General features: G+C 44.0%; 1 protein-coding gene across 2 annotated transcripts in view; it reads left to right on the forward strand.

Moving 5' to 3' along the window:
* Positions 1-764: 764 nt before the first annotated feature.
* Positions 765-12,144, forward strand: part of Atp1b3 (ATPase Na+/K+ transporting subunit beta 3) — a 31,864-nt gene continuing 20,484 nt past the window's right edge. The window contains exon 1 of one of the 2 annotated variants that reach the window (XM_021648435.2): positions 765-1,049. In XM_021648435.2, the coding sequence (XP_021504110.1) occupies positions 941-1,049 (109 nt within the window). In that variant the 5' untranslated portion in view covers positions 765-940. The remainder of the gene's footprint in view (positions 1,050-12,144) is intronic. The other variant, XM_060385471.1, reaches the window with a different exon arrangement.

The following is a 12,144-nucleotide window of genomic DNA, read 5'->3' on the forward strand; positions in this document are numbered from 1 at the left end:
AGCATTTATATTCCATCAAGTATCGTAGTTAAAAAAAAAAAAGAAAAAAGAAAAAGCAAGGCGTCTTTTAGTGGACAGGAATCTTGGGAAAACATTTATATTGATGTAATCGATATGCTCAACCGGATCTGGAGAAAAAGTATATGGTGTTCCATTTGGTTAGTAATAGCATACTTAGGATAAAATTGCCGGGACAGATGCCCCGGATCAGGCAGCCCACTGCAGCCAGTCCACACTGGACGCTACAAATGCTGCCAAGCCTTGCCGCAGGTGCCTGTTAGCGACGTCACAGAGCCCCGAGGAGAAGGGGCTGCGGTGGTTTGCAAGGAGGCTCCTGGGCTGGGGACGCCCTCCAGGCTTGGACGGGTGTGTCGTCGGCCGCCCGAGCCCCGCCAGGGCTCGCGGAGAGCGCTGCAGCCCCCTACGCTCACCTTCCTCCACCACCACCCCTCTCCGCGACCTCCAGACTTCCGCCCGGAGCCCCCCGCCGCGCTGGCTTCCTCGCACCTGGGCGGGGGCCACGGGCGCAAGGAGCCCGGCTGGGGCGGAGCCCGGCTGAGGGCGTGGCCCTGGCGTCATGGGCGTGACTTGGAGACCTGGGCGTGGCGTGTGTGTCGGGGGCGGGGCCACCCGGGCGGCTCTGGGCCTGCGGGCCGCGCCCAGCCGGGCGGGGAGGCAGCGGCGGCGGTGCGCGCCAGCGGCGCGGGGATTGGCTGCGGCGGCCGGAGACGTCAGGCTCCCGCGGTCCCAGTGGCCGCCCGGCGCGGCGCGGCGCAGTCGGCTCTAGCGGTCTCGTAACGGAGAGTTGTCCGCGGCCGAGCCGTCCTCCGCCCGCCGTCGCCGGGCTGCGCCGCCGCCGCCGTCGCCAGGACGCGCCGCCGAGCCCCTCGTCGCCTCCAGCCCCGAGGCCTCCGTCCCCCTCACCTTCCGCACGCCCACCATGACGAAGACTGAGAAGAAGTCCTTCCACCAGAGCCTGGCCGACTGGAAGCGGTTCGTCTACAACCCTGCCAGCGGAGAGTTCCTGGGGCGCACCTCCAAGAGCTGGGGTGAGCGCGCGGCGGGGCGGGCGGCGCGGAGGACGGCCCCATTCATTGCCGGCGGCCCCGCGGCCGGGCCGGGCGCCAGCCTCCCCCGGCCCGAGCGGGGCGCACGTGCTGCCGGTTCCCGCCGCCGGCGGCGCCGGAAGCGGGACCCGCCGGCCGGGGCCGCGGCGGGGCCTCCTTTGTGGGGCGCGCGCCCTGGAGGCCCGGGCCTCCGCGGCCCGGGGAAGCCGGACCTGCCCCTCGCCTGCCTGGGGAGAGGAAATTTCCACTGCCCCGCTAGCTTGTGACCCGGCGGCGCTGCTGCAGCCCGGGCGCCCGGGGAGGGTGAGGGCAGGCGCCGGGTCTGTGTGGGTTGCGGGGACGTGTGACGGGGGGAGCTGATCCCTGGGGCCACATTGTCCGCGAAAAATTGCAGTTGAATTCCGACCGGGAAGGGCCGGCCCGGAGAGGAGATGGCAGCGCTTTTCTGCCTTGCAGATTTTGCTTTGGGGAGAGGCAGTCCTGAGCAGCCCCCACCCCGCGCCTTCCAAACATCCGAGTGATGGTTGAGGGCTAGCAGCTTTTCTCTGCTCGAACTCAGTTGTTTTAGAAAGAAATAGTGAATCCGTCTTCTGGGGGCCTTTTTCTGTTCAGAGAATGTTAATGAAGGTGGACAAGTGTATTCCACTTACTGCCTTTATTCTTAAACAGTTTTACCTTTTGAAATCCTTTTTTTTTTTTAAAGAGTGTCTTGTTAGTTTATCTAGACACTTTTTTTTTTTTTTTAAAGAATTCTAAAAAAGAATAGATTTCTAAGCGGAGAATGGCATGGTATTTTTTAAGAGAAGCGTGAAGACCGTGAAATGAACTATGGCTCAGAAAATAACTTGCTGACTGAAGTGAGCTCCAGGGTTTAAGGCAACTTGACGTTCTGTCACAGGCCAAAAGGGGCCCTGGAATTTTTTTTTTTTCTTTTTTCCCTTTTTATTTCCAAACTCTACTTAAGAAATGAAGAAAATGAGACCCGGAGGTTGTGATTTTGCCTGTGTAAAATTACATATTCCACGGGGCCAAGAAAAGAGCCCAGTCTCCTTTAATCCCAGTCCAGTGGTTGTATTATCTTACAGATGCCTTGCCTAACTGCCCAGTAATCATGTACAGTTTTTATTTAAATTGCTGTCTTTTCTTGGGAGCTCACTGTGTGATGAAGAAATAAATCTTCCACCCAGAGTTCAACGGAGAAGAGTGATGATAGTTGCTTGTTTCCAGAGTGCACTTTTTAACTGAAGAGATTTTTGAGTGGTGGAGAGAGAGATTGGTTTTTGTAGGTTCCTTTTTGCCTTTCTCTCTGCCTTTTCATTTCAGCACTTCAGATCTTCACTTTGTTAGGGCTTCTCCTTGCAGGACCTCACTGTCGCCCAGTCGTGGTAGTCCTCTCAGTCACTTACATGAGTGGACATCATGGCCTCTCAGACAGTGCTGTTTTAGTCTTTGTTTTAGGATTTCCTTGGTAATATGCATTTAAATAAATAACTTATACAGAATATCTCAGAATTGTGCAAAGTATGAGTAAGGGTTATAGTGGAACATAAAGTTGGGTTAGCTTTGGAAGAATTAGGCAAGACCTCTTTACAGAATCAGCATTTTAAAAAGATAGTTTATCAGTGGCGCATGCCTGTAATCCCAGCACTCAGGGAGGCAGAGGCAGGTGGATCTCGAGTCCAAGGCCAGTCTGGTTTACAAAGCTGGTCCAGGACAGCCAAGGCTACATAGCAAAACCAGGTCTTAAAAACACAAAACCAGAGTCAGTAATTATTACCCTTCTGCTCAAGTAGTAAATTTTGAGTTTATTGTAGTAACCATAAGCCTGTGCAGAATGGCATGGCCAGCACAAGGTCATGTGGGCGAGAGGAGGGTTAACTCCATTCTCAGCCTTCAAGGCTGTCTCTAGACATGTTGGTTCTTGTGGAGAAGGACATCTACACTCAGACTCAACATCTGTTTGGACACCTATGTGCCTGTGGGGCTCCCTGCTTTTTACCTAAAGCCAGTAAGGCCCTGTATGAGGCAGCTGCCTGATCCACTGTTAACATTTTGGTATGTCTTTCTGCAATTTGTATGATGTTAATTCTTCTCTTCCTTTTTTTAACATAGAAGAGATCATAACCATATAATCTTCTAAGTGTGTTGTAAACCCATCCCATGATACTAAAGCTCTATATCCCCATTTTTATTAATATTTTTACTCAATCAGTGTCCCATTGTATAAATATCCTGTTGTCCCCTTCGTTAGTATATGTACTGGTCCTTTATCCCCTTCTCCTTTGTATGTACATTTTTCTAAATTTATCTCCTTGGGATCTATTTGTTTTGGTAAGATTTCTAGACTATTCATATAAACCTCTTTTAGAGTTTGAAAGCATGTTGTAATGGTGCCTTCCTGGAAATTTGTCAGTATATTCCCACCAGCAAGGGTGTAAATGGTGTTTCACCTTCAGCTTCACTGAAGCTATTCTTAACTTTGTGATTGTTTTTATATTTTCTGGTAATAGCCCTCCTCCCTCCTCTGGAAAAAAAAAACTATATGGGCAAATATTTATTTCTAGTTGTGCCCCCACTCCTCCATCATAAATTTAATGTAGGTGGTAATTAAAAGTTACACCATGTTTTTTAACTTCGTAAGTTACTTAGTCTGTTTTGTATAAAGGTCTCCTGAGATTTTTATAAAGATGCCCACATTTTCTGGTTTTATGATGCTGAGGTCTGCAGTATGTTCCATCTTGATCTGAGGTTTTTTCCCTTTAAGTACACTAGATACTTTAAAAATCTTATATTTAAAAAGTAATTTTGCTGTAAACATTTTAGAAAGTGAAAATTCTCCTCGTTGCATCACATTACCATATTTAAAACAGCTGTCTGAAGCTCTTGAGCAGCTTCTGCTCTGTATATTTATTTGGTAATATTGCACACTGGGTTACAGTACTGTCAGAATGCCTACATGAACCTCACTTGGTTTCCTAACAGCCCTGTAAAGCAGAGGCAGTTTGGGATTGAAGTACACCTAGAGTTATTTTCTCAAACTGAACAGTAAGCACATACCAGAAATAAGTATTTGCCAGAATACTTATTTGCCAGAACAAAAATTTAAAGTGCCTAATGGATAGTTTTGCAAACATTAAAAAAGCCCGTGTGTTAAATACAATTAGAGCCAATGTAGTAAGGTTTGGATATCTTGAGGTATTAAGGTAGGCAGTGTGCCATGTATTGCTGTTAAATTTTGTTTGGTGGTTTTGCCTCCATCTGGCTTCAAACTCAAGTTCTCCCACCTCCACTTGTGAGTGCTAAGATTATTGGCATTTGCTGCCACATCTGGCTTACAGTTAGCACTTAAATGATGGAATGTAATAGCAAAAATGTATCTAAGAGGACAAGTATTGTTCCTTATTCTGTATTTTGTGTCTATAAATATACTATATAAAAAATAAAATTTACATCAGGTGGCAAATAACTATGATATAAGAAATGTTTCCAGCAGGAATTATACACAAAACATAGGTGAGAAAATTCACTGGGTGACTCAGTGAGAGGATAGAATCCTAGGTGAATTTTGTTTTTGTAATCTATGCCACAGCGTGGTATCATTAAAGATAAACACTTGGGTTCTTTGGAGTTCATTATCTTAACTAGGTTGTCTTACTGATAAACATTGTAGGTCAATATTGACTTACAATTCAAGATTCTGATTTCTAAGCATAGTCAAATAAATTCTAGCCCATAACTAATAGCTGACTGTATCTTGGTGTGTCTTTTCTTCATTGTAGTCCCATGAAGTGCCATTTTGGCAGTCACTTGCTTCCATTCAGGGTCATGCCGTAGCAAATGCTCTGCTCAGGAGAATTGATTCCATCTCATGTTAGGTGCAGAGGACAAGGCAAGTGTTTATCATTCCACTGTTATGTAGCTTGTAAGCTGTTGGTCTTTGCCCAGTAAGTAGGACATTTGTGAAACTCTGCAAGTACGGGCACTTTTGAAAAAGTACAAGACTTATGATGTATGCAGGTGACTTAGTGACAGTGGGGGAGGGGCAGCCCCAAAGCATGGCTGGTTACCCAGCAGGACTACGACAGCACTCCTAAACTGTGCAGGCAGTAGCAGACATGTGGATGGGAGGGAAGGAGGTCATAGGAACCATTGTAACAGTTGGTCATATGTGTTTTAATTTTGTTAAAGAACCTCACTCCCAAAATGGTTCGTTTGATTTCTCCCTGCCTCCCCAAAGGTTGATTTCTCCCCAAAAATTTCTGAAATTTCTATCAGAATTAAACTTGTACTAAAGGGTGGCATACATTTATTTATTTACTTACTTAATCTTATTTTAAAGCTTGTTTATAGGTCAGCTTGGTGACCCACACCTTTAATTCCATCACTTGGGGATGGAATTGTAGAAGCAGGAGGATTGCTACAAGTTCAGGCCAGCCTAGTTTGCATACTGAATTCAAGGACAACCAGGGTGCCATAGTAAGACCCTGTCTCAGAAAAACAAAGCAAAGGCCTGCCTACAGTAACAATTTTGCTGTGTTTTATCATTATAGATGAAGGACTAGTTATTTAAACACTGATAATAGAATAGAAAAAAAATTTACTGTTTTTTTTTAATGTTTACTATTTTTTTCAAAATTTAGATTATGTGTATTTTGCCTGCATGCATGTCTATGTACCCTGTGTGTGCTTGGTACCCTATACGTAAATTAAAATCTAAAACCTGTAATATCTAAAATAAAGATAACTGATTTTGTCATTCTATGATTAAGGAGAATGACTTAATTTGTGTTTTCAAAGCTTAAAATATATTAAGTATTCATGTCTATCGTCATTAATTTTTCTTATTTTTTAAATTATGTTTTAGTATGTGTGCGCATGTGAATATTTCAATAGTGCATATGTACTGGACACAAGACAACTTGTTAGAGTCAGTTCTCTTCTACCATGTGCGTTTCAGGGATCAAACTCAGGTCATCGGGCTTGGTAGCAGGTGCTCTTGCTCACTAAGTCCTCTTGCTTTTTAAAGACAGTTTTACTGTGAAGACTTGAGCTCGTGGCAGTCTTGCTGCCTTGACTTCCAGAGTGCTAGGCTTGCAGGTGTGAATGAACGTGTCCAGCTTTTTCTTTTACCATTTATGTAGTTGATTTCTTACGGTCATCTTCTGGCTCATTTCTCCCCTAGCACCTCTTTAATGTTCCCAGTAGTTCTCTCCATCCAGCCCCTTTACCATATCCTGGGATGGCTACCTAGATGCCAGCTCAGGTAGCCTAGTCTCCAAGGGGAACGAACTAAGCACTTTCCAGACAAGTTAACCTCCCAGACCAGGTTAAATGTTCTTGTGTATCTGCTGACCCCTCTAGTTGCCTTGTGTGGGTCATCACCCACCTGCCAGAGCTGAGGACCAATGGCCTTGTACTTGCTAAACAAGCACTCTACCCACACTCCATAACACCCCATAACTTCTTCCCTGGCTTTCGGCCCTGTGTATGCTGCTAATTAAACCAGACTGTTTGCTGGCTCCCCAGCCTACCCCCTTCCAGTGCTGAATATCCAGTGTACAAAGCCCAGGGCTTTGAACACTCTTCTTCAAAACTGCACTCCTAGCCCTGCTGTAAACTAGCTCATTTATTTGTTTTTGTATTTGTTACCTGAATGGGTATGGGTATGCATGCTTGTGGACATGCTCGGATGTGTGTACTACCATGGACATCATGAAGGTCAGAGGACAACTGTCTTTCCACCATGAGGGTCCTGGGGGTGGAACTCAGTTTATCAATCTTTGCCTCTGAGATATCTTGTTGGCTCCTTGTAAAGATTTATTTGAGAGAGGGAGAGAGGGGGCGGGAGAGGGAGGAGATTGTTCTTATGGGTGCAGAGGCTAAAAGTTGGATCCCTGGAGCTGGATTACAGGTGCTGTGAACCTAATATTCTCAATGTTGAATGTTTTGATATCCCACAGTAAAATTGTACTACCATTGTTTGGGCATTTTTTCTCTTATTTCTACAGTACTGGTGGGTTTTCATAGAACTTCAGTGTTAAAAACAAAAACCTTAGAGCTGAGGGTATAGCTTAGTGGCTGAGCCCTAAGTTGGGCTATCACTGTGGTAAGAGGGGGCTCTTAGGAGATTGTTTCACTTACCTCTTTGTTTTTGAGGCAAGGCCTCATATAGCTCAGGCTATTCTCAAACCTTTATCTGCCTTTACTTCCCAAATGCCAGGACTATAGGCGTAAATCACCACTTACTCTTGAAGAGAAGAGTTGGGCTATGTAGCTGATAAAAGGTATAGAAACAGGGTTATTATCAAGGTCTCCTGCTTTGTCCTCAGCTTCTGCTGACTTTCATAAGTCTCCTCTACTCCAGGTTATCGATCTGAAATTTAATGGGGCTTTGTTTAATAGGTGGGCACCTTCTCTAGCTTAAGAGCCTTCTTTGTACTTACTTAAGTTTTTAAAGTTAGTCATCGGTGGAGCTGATGTATCACTCACCTGTCCTCAATTTTGAGGAGTTATGCAAACTGTGTACCCCCAAAATTTATAGTTTTTCAAGTAATTCTAGTTCAAGTAGAAGTTTTCCAACTTCTGTCTGCTACTTTATTGGGGGATTTATGGCCTAGTGGTAGAATGCTTGCCTAGTAATTTTACTAGTATCCCTAGGTTAATGTTCAGTGCTTAAGGAATGAGAAAAATAAGCAAAAATCAGCAACAAACCCAACTGTGGTGCATGTTCAGAAAGCTCTAAGCAGTTAACTGCGATCATTGTGATCTAAATCAGCGTGGCCTTACTGCTACCAGATTCTTTTCAAGCTGCGGCTTCACTTGTACTCCCAGCACCAGGAAGTTCTAGGTACCATGCTATTCCTTCTTTATTAGAGGTAAGTGCTCAGCCCTATATCCTGCCTTTCCTATCTTACTCCCTTCCCATCACATGCCCCATGTAGTAGCCAACTTGATGGTATGGTGCTTCTGGTCTGAGGTGGCCAGCTTACTACTTTCCCTATGCTGTTCATTCTCTGCATATTAGATAGCCCGTTTGTGACGCTTCTTTTGCATGTCAGATCTGCACAAGCCTGTGTGCTCTGATAAATGAAAATAATACCGCTTACTTCTTTTAGTATCTGGACCTGGTGTGTGTTCCATAATGCAGGTTTTACACCTGTATTTATATCCCTACAGCCTCTAGTGTGTAGGCAGCACTTAGTTTTGTTTCGGTTCAGGTTTGTTTTTTGTTTTGTTTTTTGTTTTTGAATGAACAGAGTTTCAGCTTGTGATTCATTTAGCCCTTGAAGTAAATTGAAAGTATTGAGTTCCGTACTTGAACTGTGCGCTGAAGGTCTTGGGGAGTTCTTTTCACTAAAGTGTAACTCAGTCAGCCACATTACCATGTGCTCAAGTAAACTCCGCTCTGCACTGACTGTGAACTTTACAGTATCGTAATAAAGGTGAATCTGGGCACACATATGCTATTTAATGTCTCTGAGAATGTTCGCTGACATGATGATCAGACTGGGACAGAATACAGAAAACTGAATTTTCCAGTTCCACATCTGTATCTAAGCTTAGATTTTTTTTTTTTTTTTAATCTCTTGGCCTTAGTTTCTCTTACAAGTGTATGTAATTTTAGATATCACTATATGAAGCCTGTCTAAATGCTTTCGGCTAGAAAAGAGCAAACCTTGAAGGACCAGATGAGTATTTTAGGTTTAGTGGCTACATGATGCCTGTTGTAATTTAACTGCTGCTCCATGTGAATGACAGTTTGTGTAGGCCAATCTGCCTCTCAGTATTTGATTTCGAAAAGGAGTTGCAGCTGTTGGCTACAGTCATTAAAGTCAATAGTCATTGTAGACTGACTCGGGAAATACTGAAGTGGACCTGGCTCAGTAGTGTAATCCTAGGAATTGGGAGATGGAAGCAGGAGAACCAGAAGTTCAAGACCATCTTTTGCAACAGAGCAGAGTTTGAGGCCAGCCTGGGCTGCATGAGACTATCTCAACTCTGTCCGCAGAAGAAGGCAAGGAAGGAAAGACGAAATCTTGAATGGCATGCAGACTCTGTTTTCTACTCTCACGTAACAGAAATGACAAAATTGTTTGCAGTTTTACAGTTGTCCATAATCAGTAGATCCATTGCTCACATCAGCTTCTCTGGGCAACTGTGTTAGTGCTTTTAAACATGTGATACTTGATGTATCTATTTTGGGTAGAAGTCTGGCAGCTTCTTATAACAGCAGTTCTCCTGTGTGTTTACCCAAGAGAAATGAAAACATGTCCACAAAAACACTTGTACAAGAATGTGCATAGTAGTTCTATTCATAATAGCTCTGAACTGAAAACAGCCCAGGTGTCCATCAGTAGGAGAATAGACAAACAAAACTGGTCTGTCTGCACAGTGGAATACAACTCCGCTGTAAGAAGAAATGTGTTAAGGGTGTAGAAAACATGGATGCTAACTGTGTGTGGTGGCACATGCCTTTGATCCCAGGAGTTGGCAGTTTGAAGCTAGCCTGGTATACCTAGGGACTTCCAGGCCATCCAGAGCCACACCATGGGACCTTGTATAAAAAAGCAAAAACATGAATGCCTTTTATCTCAGCAGGCAGGAGGCGGAGGCAGGCAGATCTCTGAGTTCCAGGCTTGTGTGGTCTACAGAGCAAGTTCCAGGACAGCCAGGGCTATGCAGAGAAACCCTGTCCAAAAACCAAAAGCAAACCAAAGGAAAACTCACTATTTGATTGGGAAAGAAAGCTTCACTGAAGAAAGTGCATACTAGATGATTTCATTTGTGTGTTGTAAAAGTGTCCAGAGTGGTGGCTGCATCTAGAGCAGTGGGCATAGAGATCATTGGGAAGGTATGTCTTCAATAGGAGTTGGGATCATATAGACATGTTTTGTCAAATATAATGGTCTTTTGGAGGCTTATGTATTTTCTTGAATGTAAACTTCCCCCTCAGCTTTAGCTAGTAGGGTGCTGAATTGTTTGGGGATGAAGGACATTGACACCTGCTATTTGAACTGCATTCAGAAACCATATACAGGAAGGTAAAAGTTATTGTAGACTGTCTGGGTTTCTGGATGTTTACTGTTAAATTTCATTCATCTTGCATGTGCATTTGTTAAATAATGCTGATTGAAATGCATTCACCAGTCTGTTTTCTAAAGAAATTTTTGTTTGTTTTAATCTGCCCTTTATTTTCTATTTTTATATGAAGAGGTAGTTTGGGTTTGTTGTTTTGTTTCTTTCTTTCTTTATGGGTTTTTTTTTTTTTTTTTTTTTCTTTCCCTGAGACAGGGTTTGTCTGTGTAACCTTGGATTGTTAGCCTTGGGCTAACTTTGTAGACCAGGCTGGCCTCGAACTCACAGCAGTCCACCTGCCTCTGCCTGAGTACTGGGATTACAGTCATGTACCACCATGCCCAGCTTCTTTTTTTTTTTTCCTATTTTACTATGTCTTACCTATGTTTCAATGTCAGTATATATAAATTTGTTTAATTCCTTTGAATAATTCCATGAAATTCTGTAGTGTAGAGATTTGTAGATTTGTGCTTTCTACATTTTTTTAATATTTGTGTTCTGCATGTGAAGGTTAGAGGTTTTTTGTTTTTGTTTTTAAGCAAGCGTTTTACCCACTGAGCCATCTTCCCGGTCCCCATCCTGTTTCTTGTGAGCCAGTCTGACTGGCCTGGAGCTCAACAAGTAGATATAGCTAGCCAGTGAGCCCCAGGGTTTTGCCTGGCTCTGTATACACAAAGCTGGGGTTTCAGACCGCATGACTCTTGCAGCAGCTCTTGCATGCGTGCATGTGAGCGTGAGCGTGCGTTCTCCTGTGCGTGCATTGGGAAGCTAGAGCAGAATGTTGGGTGTCTTCTTTTGTTATCTGCCCCTTCCTTAAGGCCTGAGATGAAGTCTGTGAAGAAGCTCATATTTTGGCCAGGTAGGCTGGCTGGCCGACTGGCCAGTGAACTCTGGGTGTCTGCCTGTCTGCTTCCATTGCTGAGATTATAGGCACCCTGCTTTTTACATGCATGCTGGAGGTTTGAGCTGCCTCACAACTGTTTTGTTGCTATTATTTTTGTACATTATTTTTTTAAGCTATTTGTGCTTTTCTTTATTCTATTTAAATATTTGAATCTATTTTTTAGTTTAGTTTGTGTGTGTTCATTATTGAAAATTAAACTTAAGGAGTTGTGCATTCTAGCTACTGTTAGAAGTACTCTTATAGTGCTACTAACCTCTATCCCCACTGTTGGTTTGAAAGAGTCGCACTGGCTGGCCTGGAACTGGCGATGCAGACCAGGCTGGGCCCCAAACTCAGTTTGTTGGTCTCTGCCCACCAAGTGATAAGATGGGCTTGCCATCATGCTCACCTGTATGCATTTATATACATCATGTATGCGCCTGGTGCCCAGACAGGCCAGAAGCTGCCATTGGAGCTACCATGTGGGTGCCAGTGCTCATAACTGCTGCTCTTTTTTTCTTGCTTCTCTTTCAGGTGTTTTTGAAACAAGATTTCATGTGTATCTCAGGCTTTACTCCTGTGTTTCTACCTTAAATATTAACTAATGATTTGTATCTTACTTTTTACCCTAAGCATGGTCTTATAGCCCAGGCTGTCTGGAGCTGAAATTTCATCATCCTCCTGCCTTCACCTGCTGCATTACAGGCCCCTGCCACCACACCTCGTTTCATGCTGTGCTAGGAATTGAGCCCTGAGCATGCTATTCAGGCACTCCACCAATTAAGCTATAACGTTCCCAATCCAGTTACTCTTCAACTAACTAAAAACTTAGCATTTGTTCCTCTTACTTTTTTAGTCAGTACATTTAAAAAAAATTTTTTTTAATCATTTTTAATGTGTGTGGGGTAGGAATAAGCATGAGGGTAGTTGCCAGCACAGGTCACAGGTGTCAAGTACTCCTGGAGTTGAGTTGCAAGTGGTTGTGACTTACTGTTGTGGGTGCTGGCAATTCAAACTGGGTCATCTGGAAAGTAGTACATGCTGAACTGGCTCTAAGGAAGACATTTAAACTACAGCTTTTACTTTGGTTTGTGATTTGACTACATTGTTTTGATTTTC

This window comes from Meriones unguiculatus, chromosome 6 (genome assembly GCF_030254825.1).
Source record: "Meriones unguiculatus strain TT.TT164.6M chromosome 6, Bangor_MerUng_6.1, whole genome shotgun sequence".
Classification (NCBI taxonomy): domain Eukaryota; kingdom Metazoa; phylum Chordata; class Mammalia; order Rodentia; family Muridae; genus Meriones; species Meriones unguiculatus.